The sequence below is a fragment of the Urocampus carinirostris genome, chromosome 13 (assembly GCF_059441175.1).
Source record: "Urocampus carinirostris isolate Australia breed hairy pipefish chromosome 13, RoL_Ucar_1.0, whole genome shotgun sequence".
Taxonomy (NCBI): domain Eukaryota; kingdom Metazoa; phylum Chordata; class Actinopteri; order Syngnathiformes; family Syngnathidae; genus Urocampus; species Urocampus carinirostris.
In genome coordinates, this window is record NC_142361.1 from 5,771,605 (window position 1) to 5,790,457 (window position 18,853).

Here is an 18,853-nt window from a genome sequence, read left to right on the forward strand (position 1 = left end):
GCTGACCGCCCTTTGATTCCTTCCTGTTTGGAATGTCCCCTTAGAGGGGAAAGCAACAAAACGTCTCCTAACCCCCACTACTCACATACAAATTATAACCTATTTTCATTTATTGTATAACCCTGTCAGTCTTACTTAATGTGTTTTCCCCTGTAAAATGCACATTTGTGCGTGCGTGTAATCGTGTCGTGTTACGTGTACGTGCGTGCGTGTCCACTACTGGGAGTTGCTTGTGCTGGTCCCTTTCGAACTGTTGGACCGGGCCGAATCTATCCCCACCACATCACGACCAACAGGTAAGACAAACACTAGGTTTTGTTGACTTTTTCGTAAGAAAAAAAAAATATTTCAATTTATAAGTAAGGTCATTGCATCTTCATTCCTATGGGGCTCATTTTAACCAAAGCAGTTCCTCATCTCCGCGCTGCCTTCATGGCACCTCCGTTTTTCAACTACGTGCCTGCGTTGCGCCTATACCTGAATACAGTACTGTACAGAAATGTTCGGGTAGCTAAGGTGCGGATGGGGGCGTTTACGTCAGTGGGGTTAATAATTGACGTGGTGCGTGCGGTGGCATTGTTAAAAGCAGGAAATAAATAAGCAAGGAGAAATCTTTGCAATGATATTGTTGTAAAATGGCCTGGATGGGCGCCACCAGGCAGCACCTGCCCAAGACACACCACAGGAAATGGTGCGCCCGCGACCCTGGCGGTTAAGGGATTCAACCAACTAAGCAAAATATCAGGGAAGGGAGTTTAAAGGGGAGGAGGAGGGAGATGGATGACTTGGTTGGAGGTTGAGTATTAGCCAGCGTTCGTGGCGTGGTTTTCGTGAGGATAAACAAGGAGGCAGGGAGTTATAAACTGCGTTTATTGGGCTTAATGTTGCTGACGACGGCCCAGAGAGATAAATAAGTGCGAAGGTGTCCTTGTTCTTGCTCATTTTTATGATTGGACGTTATGTCTTTTTCCCTGGAGGTCCGCTGGTGACTGCATGAATGGACACTCAGTACTTCCAGCCCAGGAAACTTTACTGTATTGTGGGATTATCTTTTGGAATTATTAGCTTTTTCTCATTTTAATTTCTTGCCTTGTTGCTACAAACATGGCCCTATACGTGGAAGGTAAGGCGCTTCTGTGTCTGATACTTTTTCCACCCTAAGAAACAGTTGAATTTCTGTTGCTGGATTTAACGTGTATAAAATGTATCTGTATTTTTTTTCAGTTGTTTCAAAATACATTTCTAAAAGTAAATCTTTTGATTGGCAACTCAACAACTATTACATGAAATAATTTTTTTTATAAGTGATCAATTGTTTAAATGCCGCTTGGATTAGAAGTTCTCTAAACCAGGGGCGGGCATGATCAGTAATTGAATGTCGGTTCAAATTTTTTAGCTTTGTTTTTCAGCTTTATCATTCAGCCTACCGCTATACTCATCAGACTACTGCTTTTTGCCTCTTTAAAACATCTACCGCCTTTTCAAATTTAAACCACATCAACATATCTTGACTCAAGACTGGTGTTTTTGTCTACAGCTGCGGTATTTTGCATTTGCATTAGATTTCTGCTCTGGTAAAATTTTCCTATAAAGGTAAAATAAAATGTAAAATAAAATTTCCCCATTTATTGACATTGTACAGGCTAAAACAAGTAACTTAATTCCTTTTTGTTTTATAATGATATTTTGTACTTGGTTTTTGTTTTAGAATGCAGTACATAGATTGAAATCGACAAATACAATTTATTTAGTTATTCTAAAATGAACTAAAACAAATTCTAAAAGAAGACCAACGTCAAATCATCTCACTTCCTCTGGAATGCGCCAGAAGTGGCTGCCATGATATATGATGTGTCACTTTGCATCCTGTTAACTCTTTTTGTTAGAAACTGGAACCAGCTTTTACTTTCCAAAGTCTTCTACACGGTGGCCAACAAAGTGTAATATCGTGTGTGCTGGTTTCTAGTACTTCAAAATTATGTTTAACTTGAAACTTGGGATTGTGCATGGTGCTGTGAATAAGGCTTCTCTGCAGCTGCATAATGTATGATGGAAATGGGCCAAATATTTTTTGCGCTGCCTTAATAGATTTGTTACAGGAATTTGCAGTGACAATGAGACAGAATCCCACAATAATATAATAGAAGACTTGAATAGCGAGAGCTTTTAGTGGGCTGTGCAAAGTACCGTAAATTCCGGACAAGAGCCTGATTAAACGCCACATGGTCAAATATAAGAACAAAAATCTCATCTCATCTCATTAGCCGTACCGCTTATCCTCAGTAGGGTCGCGGGGGGGCTGGAGCCCATCCCAGCAATCATCGGGCAGTGGGCAGGGGACACCCTGAACTGGTTGCCAGCCAATCGCAGGGCACACAGGGACAGACAACTCATTCGCTCATTCACACCTAGGGACAATTTGGACCGGCCAATTCACCTGAAATGCATGTCTTTGGAATGTGGGAGGAAACCGGAGTGCCCGGAGGAAACCCACGCAAGCACGGGGAGAACATACAAACTCCGCACAGAAAGTCTGGAGCTGGATTTGAACCCACGACAGGTTCCCATGACATGAACTGTGCCGCACAAGCGCTAACCACTGCGCCGCCGTGCTAAAATAATATAGTACTAACCTACAATCCAGCTCCCCATCAATAAGGAGCAGGCTCCCTTCAAATCTCTCTCTCTCTAGCGGTCTTGTTCTCTTTTACTCTGTCTCCCTGCTGCTCTCTTCTCTCCGTTTCAACTTTCTTACTCTTTCTATATCCTTCTCACTCTTTCTCTTTTTATCTCACTTTCTGTTTGTCTCACTTTCTCTCTTTTTCATTCTATCTTCCTCTTCTGTTTGTCTTTTTCTGTCGCATTCTTTCTATGTCTCTCCCTCTCCCTCTTTCTTTTCTCTTTGTGTTCTTCTCTCTCAGTCTCTGTCTCTCTGTCTCGGTCTCTCTCGAATGTTGCTCATGACTGGTCAATATGAGTGGCGTCTTCTCTGTTTTGTTTGCTTAGTATAAATCATTTGAAGGTTTGGATTTGGTCAAAGTCCACCGTATGTTGAAAAAAACAAAGGCTATTACAATATATAAGCATGTTGGTTGGTTGGATTCCTTAACTACTAAGGTCATAGAGCTACCATTTTCTGTGGTGTGTTTTGGGCAAGTACAGCCTGGTGGCGCCCATCACTATCCAGGCCAACATATGTTTCGACTCTGTCTCCAACCGGGGACTTTTCGCTTGTTAGGCGAATGTGCGTAATACATTTTCAAAATTAAGGAGTTTGGTTGATTTATCATTATTATTGGTAATATGTTCTTAAAAACAAAAAAATCTGAAGACTAAGGCAAGCAGCCGCCTACTAGAATTTCCCTCGAAGGCCAAGTAGTCCGCAGTGTATGCTGGGATTTATATACCGGCGTTTCATTTCCTAACCATTGTGTCAATCATCATTTGAATCAGTCACTATTGGCTAAAGTTATTCGTAGGTAAAGGGGGCGGATCCTTTTATCATTTACAGGCTCGCATAGGCTAAAGGGGCGAAAAAAAGCCTGCAATTGGCCGAAAAAGATGAATGTGAATCACACGTTGGGTTGCACTACGGCATAGAGAAAACATTTTTTACTATTCTGTATTTGTGAATATTTTACTCTCCTGGATTTACTACATTCACGGTTGTAAGAAGACCATGGTTACGTATCATTATTGAACGTGATGGCTGCAAGAGAACTTAGGTGAGCTATGCGGCTTTATATTTTCCCGGTATCTTGTTTTAGAACGATCTGGATGCTTCTGTCATGAGTCTATTTTTAAACTAAATTCAATTCAAAGTGTTTATTGTCATATGCACAGTAAAGAACCCCGTTTCCCTGCACAATACAATTCTTACCTTGCTGTCCACACAGTTGCCAGCAAATAATAAAATGGAAACTAAGAAATGTTTGGCATTTTTTGAATCCCAAGACTTTAACCTTCCGAATGATATTTGGAACGATGCATTTGAGTGATTGGTGACATTGTACAGACACTGTTTCTGTACATGTCTGAGACATGTATTTGCTTTTTTGCAAGCTTTCGGAATGTTAAGGGGGTAATAAGTTTGACTGAACTATCTGACTGCTTTGTCGGCGTTCCCATTGTAGCGCCTTATAATCCGGTGCGCCTTATAGTGCGGGTAATACGGTACTGTTAAACCTGCCAATTTGCTCATGTAATATATCATATGAACAATGTTGGCAATAATATGGAATAATTTATCCCAGCGAGCTTTATAAATGTTTCCAGATGTCGCCGTGGTGTTTTGTATTTAGAACTCACACTTTTTGGAAAAGAGCGGCTCGCCGTTTCGCTCGGTTCCACTACAAAAAAAAGGAATAAGCTATACCGTATTTAAAGCCGCAGTGTTTAAACAGTAGCAGAAAAGTGGCGGCTTGTAGTCCGGAATTTACATTACTCATAGGATTCAGAATTCGTACAAGTGCTTTATCCTTCAAAATTAATGAATTTCAAAGGTGTTTTAAGGTTTGAAAGGTGCTTAAATTTTTGGGAAAGCGCTTGTAAGTGCTTGAAATTGTTTTAATGTTTCTTGGCAGTCCGTCTCAATAGACCACGCAATAAAACAAAACAAAAAAATTAAACAATAAAACAAGTCTACCTTAAATAAAGCCAAAACTGCTTTGGTGGCTTCGCTTTTGCCATTTCTTTTATTCTTCCCTGGCATTAGTTTGTATGGCGTTGTCAAGTGAAGCAACCTACACGGCTTACCCTCTATGAGTGTGACGTAGCCAAGCTGTGCACGCGTTGTTGAGGCAGAAGGGCGTAATTAATGTCAGTTTACACCAGACGATTGACAGAAAAATGTAGATTGTGTGATTCACTTGGTGAAGCTTTTGCCCTTATTTTTTCGCCTTCTATAAAACGCCGGTTCAAATTGGGTAAGTAGCAAGTAAAACAAATACCATTTTATGGCAGCAGGTTGAATGTACAAAAAAGGTGGCTCAGATGACTAGTTCATATTTACAATAGCATAGTTCACACATAAGGTAAACCTTAGAATAATTGACTTTCCTACAGTTTGACATCTTTGAGTGCTCTTGGTAAGAACACATACACCCAAAAGACTGCAGCAAACACCAATGAAATGGGAAACAGAAACTCAATTTCATTTTCATTTTATACCTCATTCATACCCGCTGGTTCAATATTTGGCTTAGGATTTCCCAAATGTTCTACTTTTTTTTGTTTTTCTTCAAGGAACATTCAGTGACCTCAAACAAAAGGGTTATGGATTGATTCACATTGGATTTGTTTTTCTTAATGGTACTGGAGAAATTGGAAAATTGACTTTGAAAGTCCTTCAATAGTGCTTGAATTTGGCCATAAAAATGTGTACTAACCATGAAGGTCTTGCAACCCAATGCAAATTCGAGATGCAAAATTGAAAAACTCTTGACCCTTAAGTTTCACAATACTGTCCCTCATCTGTTGAGAATCAAATTACTTTTGTCTTAGTTTCTCTCCATGATAATGTTTTAATCAAATTTAGTGTCTTTTGGGCTTTTTTGCTGACAGTGCTCCTGCCGAGAATTCTCTCCACATAAAACGATGCGTCAGATATGAGTTGCCTCGTGAATTATCCTGCCCCAAAAAGTTGATCATGTCCTTCCGCAACTTCATCCAAATGGGCTGTTGTTTTTGCCAAATTTCAGTAACATCCTGTGTCCAGATGTACTTGTTTTCTTTTAGACTTTAAACTGAAAACATTTTCTGGAGTCAATTATAAATCATGTTTTAATAAATAAATATTCAACTTCAAGGCACTTTTTTAAGAAACATTGGTCTAAATCAAAATCTGTTTACACATATTTTTCTTGTTATGTTAAAATTGCTTTGAAGGAACTCCAAATAATGACTTTAGCGGCATATTTTCTTTTATAAAGATACATGTCCATCCCCTTTTTTTATTATGTTATAGTGTTGATTAGATTTGCCCTTTTCTTTTACTTTCATGAATTTTGGATTTCAGATCTTGTGGCCACTAAATCAGTCATTCTGTCACTTAAGGTAGTCCTGTCAAAGTAAAAGCTTTGTAGCTTTAAGCTGAACTCACTTTAGTTAAAGTAGTTAAAGCCAATTAATTCCGTAGCTAGTTAAGCAGCTAGTTATATCTTTAATCGCAGCCTAGTCAGACTTCTAATGCTATCAAAGTAATAGGTTTAACTCAAGGGAAAACTACAGTAAAGCTGCATTAAGCTTCTCTAATCTGCTTTAAATCTGTAAAAGTTGTACTTGAGTTAAAACTACTTTAATAGCTTTAAAGCCGGTGTGGGAAAACTTTTTGGGTCGTGGCCTCATTGGGTTAAACATTTGTCCTGGGGGCCTGGACACTTATCCAATGTTTCTCATTTATGAATAACTATAAATAGACTACATGTTATATTTCTTTTTACAATTTTTTTACAACATTAGTCCCATCAAAATGGTTTTGAAATGCTCACAATCAAAGCAAAATAATATTTTAGGTCCCAGTTTTAAGCACGTGATTTGATATTTAGTTTTGTAGTGTTACTTTATTTTTATTTTTGTAGTGTTTTGTAGTACTTTTGTAGTAGAATTTCCCATGTGCACATGGGAACATGTGTTTTTGCAGCATTTCTGTAGTGTTTTGTAGTATTACTGTCGATGGATTTGTATTTTTGTAGTACCTATGTAGTAGTGTTATAGTATTACTGTAGTTGTTTTTTGTAGTATTTATGTTTCGTTAAACATGTAGTTGTTTTTTTCTTTTAATAATAAAAGAAAAATAGTTTATAAGATCCCTGTTTTTAAGCATGAATCTTTAACTTAGTTTTGCAGTAATTATATAATATTCCTGCTGTAGTATTTTTGTAGTAGACACAAAGGAAATGAGGAAAAAAACTGCCACCAAAAACAATATTTTTTAATATGAGTAGTACTTATATATTCTCATTATATTTTGAACTTTTTTAGTTTGGCTGGTTGGATTAAAAAGCCTGCCAGTGGGCCGTCGTTTATCCACCCCTGCTTTAAATCTCCAATTTGAGTCAAAGTTTTAAACGTTTAAGTTGATCTAACTAGGGCTAACAATTATTTTCATAATCGATGAATAAGTCGCTTATTTTTTTCGAATAATAGATGAATCCAATTTCTTAAAGAATTTTTATCACGAAACTAAGCTGTGAGAAATGGCCAGTAATCTCAATTTTGTCAGATAGTCAAAAAAAGTATGATTTTTCATCTATTCTGGTCAATAAACCGCACCCAAAACACATGTATTTAAAGAAAAATGTATTGATAAGAACAATTATTTTTTTTAATTTCCTCTTCCTCAAATATCTAAGTTTTGGACGGATACAAAAATGTGCACAAAACAAAAGAATATTCTACAATATAAAACAGTAAAAAAATAAAATGTTTTTCTATTAACTTGACAATTAACAAAAATGCATACAAATACTCTATACGCTACACAACTGCAAATATGTAAATTCAGCCTTGTGCAACGATCTTATTATATTTGGACTTCATCAAACAAAACAAAAAACAAAGAGTAATGCACTTTATTTTATGTGTAGCACATATTTTATCCACACAAAAAAGATATCAAAAATGTAAACCTACTTTTTAAAATGTTGTCAACAAATACATTTTTTTTGGTTGTATCTTTGAATATGATAAACATTCCCAATATCCATCTATTATCTGCAACGCCTATCCTCACAAGGGTCGCAGAAGTGCGAGAACGCATCCCAGCTATCTTCAGGTTGTAGGCAGACACATAATATACCAAAGAGTATGTCCCTTAAGTAGAGTTAAACATGTCATCATTGTTATTATTATTATTATTATTATTATTTTTTTTTTTAAACTTTATTTTATTTACTTATTTTCAGATTTATTTTCTCTGTACTTCTTCAGCACCTTCTGTTCCTTTGAAAATTGTTACCTTTTATTCATGATCAGGGATCAGAATTTTCCGCGGATCCGTGGATTTCCGCTGTTTTTGAACCCCAAAGGTCATTCTCGTAAATCGTCTAAATTCGATGAGAAAATATTTTGGGGGGGTGAGGTATGATACGTGACTGTTCCGTCACCCCAAGTTAGCATTCAGACCATTGGTCGATAGGTTCGCTGATAACCAATCAGCGGAGCTTTTGTTCAGAGCATTGGCTTTCTCAAACATGGCGCTCCTTCCGGTCTTTTCAAACGGTGAAATGAGTGTTTGAAAAAGTAAATACTAAGAAAAGAAGACGAGGCTTCTGTCTCCGAGATTGATAAAGGAATCAAGAATAAATTTAAGTGGTCATGGCTGGAGAAGACTGTCACAGTAAACGTTAAAATCGGCGCAAAGATCGAGGAAGTTACAGAAACTTTGAGCCAGTTCATCGCAAAGTGTGATGTTCCAGGGAAAGCAAAGTGTCTATACTGTGTCGATCTGATCAATTATGGTACGCGAGGTTGTGTGGCACGGATCGATCATGCTAAAATGAACAAGCACAAAGCAAAAATAGCTTGCCGGCGATCAAATTATGCACTCGGATCCGCATTTAAAATCGGCAGTGAAACTAACAGTAACACCACCGGTTCAACATTATTGGCCGTTCCAAATCCTTCCACTTCAAATACTAGCAGCAGTCAACCACTGGTTCCCCTGTGTGACAGAAAATCCCAATCTGAGGTATTTATAAATCTAATTATTTATGAAATGATTTTATCTTTTGTGTTCATACAATATTTAGAACAGGATAAACAAAATTTAAAATTTGTTATAAACATGATTACAATAAATTATTTTGTATCATCATGACCATGTTCAATATTACAAATGCTTTTAATGTCAATATATTATTATTTTTTTAATTTATATATATATATATATATATATATATATATATATATAATACATGGTTTCTGTTTTGTTGGATTTAATTCATTCTAGTGCAATTTTCACATAGCAAATAAGATAAATGCTGTTGGCTTCAGGGGGGCTTCGCCCCCCTGAGCCCCCCACCGGGCTCCGCCCTGGACCTGGCCTGGGCCTACGGCCCCTGGACCCTGGCTATTTCAGCTGAAAATGAAAATCTCCATTCTGATCCCTGCATGATGAAACAATCAAACACTACAAAGTGGAAACTTTCGTGCCAATTTTGTTTATAATGATGCGTGAAAACGGAATTGTGGTTACTCTTATTTGCATCATTTAACTTCTTTAGTGGCTTATAAATATTATTATAAAGCAAATCGATGATCTAATTAAGCAATTTTAGCCCTAGATATAACACTTTCACTTTGAAAAGCTTCTTAATAGGGTTGTCAAAGTTAAATCTGCCTTATGACTGTGTGCCATAATTTACCTTTTAATGTTACTGTAGCTTAGAATGGAGCTGAAGCGTGTGCATTCAAACAAGACGCACGACAGAAGCCTGAAGGATACCACTTTGCGAAAATCATTCTTCTTTCCATAATGTTTTGTGTGAGGAAAGATAAAAATCTAGCGAGCGACAGGTCATGAACAATGGTGTGAATCCAAACGACAATAAAAGACAACATGTTAGATACACCTGTAGAAGATGAAAAGACCAGCTAGATGGAGTTGTTCAGAGATAGCGTAAGTGGCTATAAAGGCTAGTTAAAGTTTGCATGAGCACACGATAATTTGTTATTGCTGGACCCAGAATTGCTGCACTGGTTGACCTTCACTTGCATGACCAGCTGTGGAAAGCTTTATTTACACAAAGCAGATAACAATAACAATAGCGGTTAGTTGAGAGCCATAGTCCCAGCCATGTGGCTAACATGAGAAGCCAGAGAGGGAACGAGTGGAAAAAAAAATCAAAGATGGCAAGTGTCCGATGTTCCCGTGGAGCGTAAGTGGCCGTTGAGTGCTAAAAGCACAATCCGTTTTTGTTCATTATTTAAACCAACTTTGCTTTATTTAAACAATTATTGCACCTGTAGAGGTTGCTACAGAAAACACTATTTGGTTTTAGGTTGAAGTTTTAATTACCATATTTTTCGTACTATAAGGCTCACCGGGTTATAGGGCGCACCCCGAAAAAATAGTTTTTGGTTCTATATTTGACATACATAAGACGCACCGGATTATAAGGCGCTACAACGGGAACATCGACAAAACAGTCAGATAGTTCAGTCAAACTTATTACCCCCTTAACATTCCGAAAGCTTGCAAAGAAGCAAATACGTGTCGAGAACACGTGCGGATGTGGTGTCCGTACGATGTCACTCAAATGCATCGTTCCAAATATCATTCAGAAGGTTAAAGTCTTGGGATTGTTGGAAGAAATGCCAACCATTTTAGTTTCTATTTTCTTTTTCGCTCGCAACTTTACTGTGACTATGACAATGGAATTGAGTTTAATTTAAAAATAGACACTCGATTCCATCCATTATCTGCACCGCTTTTCACAGAAACATCGAGTTCAGTCTGAAACAAGATACAGGGAAAATATATAGCCGGAGTAGCTCACCAAAGTTGTTGTGTTCAAAAATAATGTGCAACCATGGTCCTCTTATATCCGTGAGTGTAGTAAATCCAGGGGAATAAAATATTTACAAATACAGAATAGTAAAAAATGCTTTCTCTACGCCTTCAACCCAACGTGCTATTCACATTCATCTTTTTCGGCTAATTGCAGGCTTTGTTTTGCCGCTTAAGCCTATGCCAGCCTGTAAATGATAAAAAGGATCCGCCGCCTTTACCTCCGAATAACTTTAGCCAATAGTGATCGATTCAACTGATGATTGACACATCTTTTTTGGCCAATTGCAGGCTTTGTTTTGCCGCTTTAGCCTATGCCAGCCTGTAAATGATCAAAAGGATCCGCCCCCTTTACTTCCGAATAACTTTAGCCAATAGTGATCGATTCAAATGATGATTGACACATTGGTTAGCCAATGAAACGCCGGTAAATAAATCCCAGCATACACCGCGGACTACTTGGCGTTCGGGGAAAATCTAGTTGGCGGCTGCTGCATTAGTTGCAAAACTTTGCGACTTAATATTGATCCATAAATAAGGTGCACTGTATTATAAGGCGCATAGTCAGCTTTTGAAAAAAATAAAGACTTTTAGGTGCGCCTTATAGTGCGGAAAATACGGTATGTTTTAATTATTGAGTTAACTATCAAAAGTTATTTCTCACGTTTAAGAAAATTAGGACTTACAGTAAAAGAAAACGTGTACACCTAACCTACCTGTTGAAGCATTGATCCCCTTTTCATTGGCTCGTTCTCGTTCAATGATGAGAGCTTGCAAACCAACACTTAGCCGAGACATTCCATATCCATTTTGTCTCTGGACTTAGCCATGCTACCTCCCCACTGGCTCCCTTTCATGGGCTACAATCCAGTATGCACATACAAACTAACCCATTGATTTCATTCTTTTATGTTATAGTTAACAATTCAGCTTGGATGTGAAAATTTACGATAGGGAGAATGTCTCCATGAGGAGAAATTCAGTGGTTTCCTTGTCTTTTGTTTTATAATAGTGGGGATTTTACTGTCTTGTTGTATGTTAAATGTTTTTATACGGAACTTTGAGTGGCAATTTTTTTGCCTGAAGAGTGCTTTACAAATAAATTAGATCTGATTCGATGTTTATTATTAGTGTCTAACTGCTGTTGTCTTTTTCTTTTTCAAAAGCATCTACCCCAGTTCCTTGCTTCTGTTCTTTTGCTGGAAGTACTTTGGAGTGTTCCTCTCCCGTCAAATATCTGCTCACAACCACTCTAGCTTTTAACGCTGGTGTCTATATGCAGGTCTGAAAAACGGAGATCTCAGAGGAGGGATGTCTCATTTCCAGGAAATGATGCGACAGCAGCTTGAGAGCTCCATACACAGCGAAATGGAGAAGCTGCTGGACACCACGGCGGGTGCAGAGAAAGAGGTAAAATCTCTGCCTCGCCTTAATCTCCTCTCCTAAGGTTTTTCACTCTTGCTAAGCATCTGGTAAGAATTTGTTGGGCGGAGGGGTCGCCAGGAAAACACACATACTGTGCTACAGTGCCATTACTGGTGCCGCCTGTCTACTTACACATACACTAAGCATGTTTGTTGAGGGTGGGGACAGACAAGAGGCGACCTTTTATTTCTGGGCTGGTGCACAGGTTGAGGTCCACGGACCAACCTAGGGCTTTGTTATGAAATACAGTAATCCTTTTTTTGCAGAGATTGCAATCCTCAAAAAGTCTCGCAATAGTCAATCAAAACCAGCGACAATCCACGAAGCAACCGCCGGTAACGAAAAAGGCAATTCAATTCAAAACCCGCTAAGCATTGAAACTACAAAAAGCAAGGGATTTCTGTATAGTTAGTCCCAAAAATGTACAGTTTGTAAACCGTATATTACGCACGAAAGCGCTCCAGATTATATGGCACACCACCAAAAAAATAGTCGTTTTTGATATTTGTTTCATATTTAAGGAGCACTGGCCTATAAAGCACATGGAATTAAAACTACACGAAGAGCTAGAGTTGCTTAAATAATAAATCAAAAATATAATATAAGAAAAAATGTTATTTAACTGAACATGACTTAATGACATCTGGTTTCACCGCTAAATTAGATTAAGCAACAAACAATTAACATGTAAACCATAAGAGGGCACTTGAAGACTGCTCTGTTTTTTAAAGGCATAACAATTATCGTATGCAGTATCATTTAATGACAATTAAAACAAGAGTTTGTAATTTTGTAAAAAAATGTTACCCTAAAGAAAAATATTCACTCAAGTAATCATAATACATTTCATACTTACGATTATTGTCCAAAGCACTACAAAAGCGCATTTGCACTGAGCGTTTAAAAGTTGGCATCTGAGCTGCCGTCAAAGCTCAGCTTCTCTTTTGTTTCCTTTCAAGAACAAACAATTAACATGTTAACCACAAGAAGTAACTTGAAGACCACTCGATATGTTTCTCAAAGGAAGAACAGTTTCCGTATGCAGTATCATTTACTAATTTTAACTATGCGATTACATTTTTTTTCCACTATATTTTCCGGCATACAAGGCGCACTGGATTATAAGGTGGTCTTTCAAATTTGTGGCCAATTTTGGGATTTAAGTGCACAATATAGTCAGGAAAATACTGTACTTGCATTTAAGCCTACATCACATATAAGTTGACCTCCTAAAACTCCTTTAAAATACCTTCATACTAAAATAAATATGTACTGAAAATATTAAGCGTGTACCTAAACAATATTTTTTTCAATGTGTAGGTAATGAACATTAATATACAGTAATAAAGATAAAATTGAAACAATTTGCAAACGTTCAATATACCTTTAACCTTTTCCCCAGAAGCGGGAGAAATATGTTTTTATTGTTGACTTTTTTACATTAACGTAGTCATTAGGTACAATTATTCTCGGCGGGATTTATTTATATAAGCCCGACCCACAAGTGTAGAACTTTCACAATCTGCAAAACACTTTTGTAATTATTATTCGTGTTTAATTTTTATTTCCAAAGGCCTTCCATAACACCATGCAAGTGATCAAATCTTTTTTTCATTTATGGTTTGTCCATTCCTGGTTCTTACAGTGTTACGCAGTGCTTCAATCGCAGAATATCGTACACCAGTTTTGTATTTCTTTCTTCGATTCGATTGTTGTTGTCACTGTTTTCCTATTTTGCTTTCCCTTATCACTAACTTTCCTAGGACCCCATGTTATTGGCAAAATGGAAGAAAACGACCCGTACTAAATCACAATAAGATGAGATGTGGTCCCTCTCAAACGCAATTGCCAGTTGTCTGAACAGGAAGAACAGATCAGGCGAAGGGGGGAGCATGAGGACAAAATGGAGGCTGAATACGGGAGAAATTGTGTCAACGGGATAGTCTGACTTAAGCTCAGCAGAGCTAAACCAGCAGAGAGCCTAACTTGGGTGCATTTGCCTGTCATATGCTCCCTTGTGTTTTTTTGTTTTATATGCATATAAGCGCAACCCTGTAATTTCAGTGTTTTATATGGGTAGTTCTAAATTCGGATTATATGTGAGTATATGTGGTAATAGTTTTTGTCCTATACTGTATTTGCTATCTCAATTTTCTGCACTGCGGTATACAGTATGTTATAGGTCTTGTGTCTCTAATATTGGACACCTGCTAAGGACATTGTATAAGATACTAGTTATTTTGTTTGACTACTATACTAGTATAGTTTGAAACTAACAATGTTGCTGTTCTTTTAAGGCAGATTTGCTTTTTGCTACCTAGGAGATTTAATAAAAACATAGGGCTCGAAAGGAGGGTTTTTAGAATAGGTTAAAACTTCTTATTTGGTGGGTTGGGTCTACTCCTATTTTCCTTTCAAGTACTAAATGCACTGGTTGTTTTCTCTCTTTATTTTTAATGTGTACTGAACTATAAACTTATCAATGTGTTACTTTAAAAGGTGTAACCTGGCCTTTAGCCAGTGAGTGTCAGTTTAAAGACAGTTGCTGTTGAGTGCTTCTATTTTTATTACTATGCTATGCAAACACCATAGTACTTTAAATATTGTGTTTTGACTAGTGTGTTCCCATCAAGCATATTGTTACAAAAATTATTCAGGTTGACTTACGCTTTTAAGTTAAAACACTAATACCTGTTTTTAATATATTTTGGGTGGTGTGTCTATGACTCACAAATAGATTCTACCAATAATAATAACTGATGCAGTGTAAATCCTGAAATCAAATCGTCTTTTTGTAGTTTACACATAGTCTTTATATTCATGTATTTTCAGAAAAAGTCTGTGCACAAGCTCAGTCGTTTTATCCTCAGGCGGTTATCTAGGGGGAAAATATTGGCACTTGCAATCTAGTGTTTGTTTGAAAGGAGGCCAAAGGAATTTATGAACTACCAAGAAGTTTGTTTAGGTAATTTACTTGTCAAAAAACTGCCGTAGTTGTCAAGGTATTTTTGCTTGAAATCTGTATGTATAATTTAGTCGGCTCAAACAAATTAGATTTATCACTGCTAACACTTAGTAAGCTACACGTAACAAAAACAAAAAGTACTGATAATAAGGTGTGTACATGTAGCAAAAACGCCACATAACTCTCACAATAAAAACTATTGGGGTTTTCTGTCTTTTTCAGGCATGCAAGAAAGACTTTGAAGGCTTCAGGAATCTCTTTCACAGATTTCTGCAGGTGAAGGGCCCGTCAGTGGAGTGGATCAAGATACAGCGACCGCCTGATGAATCTGTGAGTTGGGCTTCATGATCTTCAAAGGGTCACAAAACACACATAGATAAAGCGCAAAGACGGCATTTATTACTGTTGGGATCGGACTTTGGAGGTTCACAGTCCTCGTTGCTCAACATAAAAACAAACACCGAATGTTACAATTATGACCATTGAACTTGTTTTAAGTGAGCAATAAGCATCAAATTAGGTAAAATCAGGGGTCATCCGCCTTTTTCAAAACAGATAAGTACTTTTTTTTTTACCGATTGTTGTGAAGGATTGCCAGTTAGATATGCTTTTCTGAATTATTAACAGGTATCTTGTTATTACTATGCTGTCATTATGTTATAAGTAGGTTTTTATCAGTAGGAGTGGGGTTAAAGTAGGCTCAGTAAACCACCACAACATATTCATTTTCTGTCACTTATAAAAAAAAAAATACATGAATAAATAAATATGATATTAATATGCCCAGTCTGGAGGACATTGCAAGCTTATTTTAAAGGACTCCTCTCTCTCTGTCCACCTTTGACATGATGCCGTCTAAAACAAGGACTGATCGGCCCAGACACAGTGTACTGTATTCCCCAAGTGCACAAGACTTTAAAAATTATATATCCTGTATTCATATCTTCTTAAGTGACTTATTTTACAATTATTTAGCTGCTAAATGTCATTGCACTAATTTTTTTTCTCTATTGCGTGTTTATCCTGGTGTACCGTGTCTACTTTTTTCTATCAATGATAATAAAAACAATTCTAATTCCAAAACACCTTATATAAACTTAACAATGTTTATATTTTTAAACTTCTTCCAAAAAGAAAAAAGTTAGTCACTGAATTACTCTATAGTATAACTAACTAGTTACCAGGGAAAGTAACTATTTCCATTACTTTAAAAATTGGTTGTTCTATGTCAAAGAAATTAAAATTTTATGAGCAGTATTTGAGTCAATTGAATAGAGAATAACATACAGGTAGTTGTGTTATCAAACCTTGTAACATGTATTGCCCCTTGCCAGCCACAGATTTATCCGACACTTAAAGTGCAACAAAAATAAACCGTATACAATAAGATAAGATAACAATCCACAGTAAAAAAATATAAAGTGGTTTTAATAAATTAAATCTCACTCTTACAACCTGAGACAACTGCTCAAGTAGACATATTCTACTGTATTTCAAGTATTTTTGCAAAACGAAGATGATCAGTTCAACAAGATAAGGTGCTTTGAACACTGCTATGTTCTATCCATCTACCTTGGTCATATCCCTTAAGAGGGGTGACCGACAGCAAGACACACACATACAATAACAAGAAAATAAAAGGGAAATGAATAGCAAAAAAAAACACAAAAAAATTTGGACCATGGCCAACCCAATTGCCCAAACACCCAAACAAGTTGGGCACCTCGGCACCCAAGTTGGTCATGCTTTCGTCCCTCCAGATGAAATGGGACACCAGAAAGCGGCCATGTCACTCGGGTCAGGGTGACACGACACACTCTTTTGTTCAACAGCAGGGCCCGACAGCTTTCACTGGTTTACCCCTGCCGCATCATACAGGTGCCCAGCCCATCCTTAAGAACGCGTCCACAATTCCACTATCCTTTCACAACATCTCTCCACTCCTTTCTATCACCAACAAGAGCTCTAGCTTCCATTATATTTAGACCTCTTTCCTGCAGTGAAACTCATAACACCATCCATCCACGTCAATCGCGGCCTTCCTCTTGGTCTCCTTACATTGACTTCTGCTCTGTAGATCATCTTCAACATTCGCTCCTCATCCATCCTCTACATATGTCCAAACCAACCGAGTACTCTCAACACGCTTGCTCAGTTCCACGACTACTCCAGTTCTGTCTCTCACTATTTAATTTCTCAGTCTATCCAATCTTATCACTCCTAATATTACAATTACAATATTACAATATTGCACAACCGTTACGATACCAACGTTATCACGACAACCCTGTATGTAACATCCCACATGCCGACATTTCTTGTGTAAATACCATGTAAATTATAACTATAGCCTTATCCCCCTTGTCTTATAACATTATCTTCTTTGTTCCTTTATCTTCTTGCTCATACCTCACTATGAATGTGTAAAACTGGAGTGTCATGCCCAATTTCATTGTCACAATATGTTAGCCCATTTGTAACAATGACAATAAAGGTCTATTCTATTCTATTCTATTCTAACATAGTCCTCAAACACTTCATCTCAAAAACATTCAACTTCCTTCTTAAATCTGCGTTCAGGCTCCAAGTCTCTGCACCATACAACACAGTCGGCACAATCACACTCTCATACAGTCCCCTCTTAACATCCATACTCATACTCTTGTTGTTCATCACTCTCCTCAGAGCACCCAAAACATTGCTTCCTTGATTCACTCTGTGCAATACCTCACACTTCATTCCACCAACTGCAGCCACATCACAACCCAAGTACCTAAAGCTTTCAACTTCTTCCAGCACCTGTCCATGCAACCTGATTTCTAACGTCATGCCCACTCCATCACGTGAACACTTCATCACCTTACTCTTCCCAACATTGACACATAACTTACGCTTATCACATACTCTTCCAAACTCCGTTACCAACCTTCTCAATATTTCCTCAGAATTAGCCACAAGCGCCTTGTCATCTGCAAACAACAACTGACTTACCTGCCACACTGTTCCACTGTTGTCCATCATCTCTACACCTCTGCCAAATACCGTAAAATCGTGACTATAGAGCGCACTTGATTATAAGCCGCACGCACCACATTTTGCGGACATTATTGGTTTTGTCCTTACACAAGCCGCACCTGTATATAAGCCGCATGCGCCAACATTTAAACATGTAACACAGTCACAAGTTTATCCCAAACCTGACTTAAGGTGCCGCGATTGTAACTGCAAATATAGTACACAATCCATCTTCCACAATCTGCAACATGAACGGAAAATGATACCGTTAGTTAGAATTTAATGCAAACCTTTAAAGTCCAGGTCCTGTTGAAAGTAATCCAACGAAAAAAATGTATATTTCCAAAGTTAAGGGTAGGAAAAATATATATCCACTATTGTCCGCTGCTACAACAAAGAGATTCAACTCAGCTTTACCCCACTTCCCGTCAGCCCGCGTTTGCGCCACCCCTTCTTTTTAAATCGCTCGTAGAAAACTTATCACAATAAGTCTCTAAAATAAATACATTACAAAAATATACAGTTGCAAATACATATTATACATGGTTACACATATTTACCAAGAAAGACGGTGCACCGAGAGAGTTTTCAAAGCTTTAATAATAATAATATAACTTTCATCCCAAACCGTGCCTGTGAAAGGTACCACCACGCTACTCCTAACACGCTCGCAACCCGTACTGCAATTGTGAAATTCACAGTAAACCATCCTCGTCTTTCTCCTCATAACAGTCGCCATCAATGGCGTCTTCCTCATAATCGGAACGAACCTTTGTCCTCTGTCATACGGACAATTCGAACATAAACTAAGAGGATGCAGTCTACCTCGGCGCAGAATTCCACCGGTCTGAATTTGACCTTTTGTGCTCGAGTGCCGCTGGTGGCCGTTAGAAAAATTACATAAATTGGCCGCTTCTCTGAATAAGCCGCAGGGCTAA

General features: G+C 37.7%; 1 protein-coding gene across 2 annotated transcripts in view; it reads left to right on the forward strand.

Moving 5' to 3' along the window:
- Positions 1–22: 22 nt before the first annotated feature.
- Positions 23–18,853, forward strand: part of ugp2b (UDP-glucose pyrophosphorylase 2b) — a 47,178-nt gene continuing 28,347 nt past the window's right edge. Inside the window, exons 1-3 of one of the 2 annotated variants that reach the window (XM_088351579.1) lie at positions 23–296; positions 11,793–11,920; positions 15,123–15,230. In XM_088351579.1, the coding sequence (XP_088207705.1) occupies positions 11,822–11,920; positions 15,123–15,230 (207 nt within the window). In that variant the 5' untranslated portion in view covers positions 23–296; positions 11,793–11,821. Of the gene's footprint in view, positions 297–802; positions 1,124–11,792; positions 11,921–15,122; positions 15,231–18,853 lie in introns of those variants that run through there. The other variant, XM_088351578.1, reaches the window with a different exon arrangement.